The 1,056-nt window shown below is 53.6% G+C and overlaps 1 protein-coding gene across 1 annotated transcript in view; it reads right to left on the bottom strand.

The window, feature by feature from the left end:
• Window positions 1–313: 313 nt before the first annotated feature.
• Window positions 314–1,056, bottom strand: part of LOC104541055 (rab-like protein 6) — a 43,037-nt gene continuing 42,294 nt past the window's right edge. The window contains exons 11-12 of the mRNA XM_010185018.1: window positions 477–544; window positions 314–354 (exon numbers count right to left, since the gene is read on the bottom strand). Of these exons, the coding sequence (XP_010183320.1) occupies window positions 314–354; window positions 477–544 (109 nt within the window). The remainder of the gene's footprint in view (window positions 355–476; window positions 545–1,056) is intronic.

Genomic DNA, 1,056 nt, shown 5'->3' with positions numbered 1-1,056 from the left:
TGACAACCCCTGCCATGCTGGGATTCTGTGAGACCCCTGAGTGCAGGAAGCCTCTCAGTTACACAGCGTAACAGCCTGCAACCAACAATGAAAACACCACCTTCCCCTCTTCTCCCAGCAGTTGTGCTCTATGTCAGAGAGCAGCTGGAGCACATGGAGAGCCTGGGGAAGGCAAAGGAGCCAACTGAGAGGTTATGGGAGAGGACTGAAGAGAGGCCAGGTAATGGTGATGCTGCAGTGGGTGTCTGCTACAGACTGCCTGGAACAAGCAGCGGATCAGGCCCTCTAGGACAAGACAGGAGCAGCCTCACGTTCACAGGTCCTGGTGCTTATGGACTTCAACCACCCCCATACCTGCGGGAGGGACAAGACAGCAAGAGGTAAGCAACCCAGGAGGCTCCTGGAGGGCATGGATAAGAACTTCCTCCTCCGAGCAACAGAGGAGCTGATGAGGAGAGGTCTCTGCTGGACCTCACAGCCACAGAAGATGAGGGGCTTGTTGGGAAGGTGAAGGTCTAACGCAGCCTTGGTGGAGTTCAGGATCCTGAGGGCAGGGAGCAGGGTACAAAGCAGCTGCACTTCACAAGAGCACATGTTGGCCTCTTCAAAGATTTGCCTGGAGAGTCCTGTGAGATAAGGCCCTGGAGGGAAGAAGGGCCCAAGAAAGCTGGTCAGTATTGAAGGATCACCTCCTCCAAGCTCAACACTGGATGATCCCAATGCATAAGGGGTTAGGCAAAAGTGCTGGGAGGCCTGTGTGGATGAACAAGGAGCTCCTGGATAAACCTAAACAAAAAAAGGAAGCATACAGGGGGTGGATGCAAGGATGAGTAACCTGGGAGGAACACAGACCCATCATCCAAGCACCCAGGGATGAAATCAGGAAGGGTAAATCCCAAAGGCAATTGAATCTGGCCAGGGCTTCTCTAAGTACATAGGGGACAAAAGGAAGACTAGGGAAAACCTGGGCACGTTGCTCAGTGAGAAAGGGGTCCGGATGCCACAGGCCATGGGAGAGGCTGAAGCACTGAATACTTTCTTTGCCTCAGCCTTTAC

This window comes from Mesitornis unicolor, unplaced genomic scaffold (assembly GCF_000695765.1).
Source record: "Mesitornis unicolor isolate BGI_N332 unplaced genomic scaffold, ASM69576v1 scaffold2985, whole genome shotgun sequence".
Taxonomy (NCBI): Eukaryota; Metazoa; Chordata; class Aves; order Mesitornithiformes; family Mesitornithidae; genus Mesitornis; species Mesitornis unicolor.
This window is presented reverse-complemented; position numbering and strand designations above follow the sequence as displayed.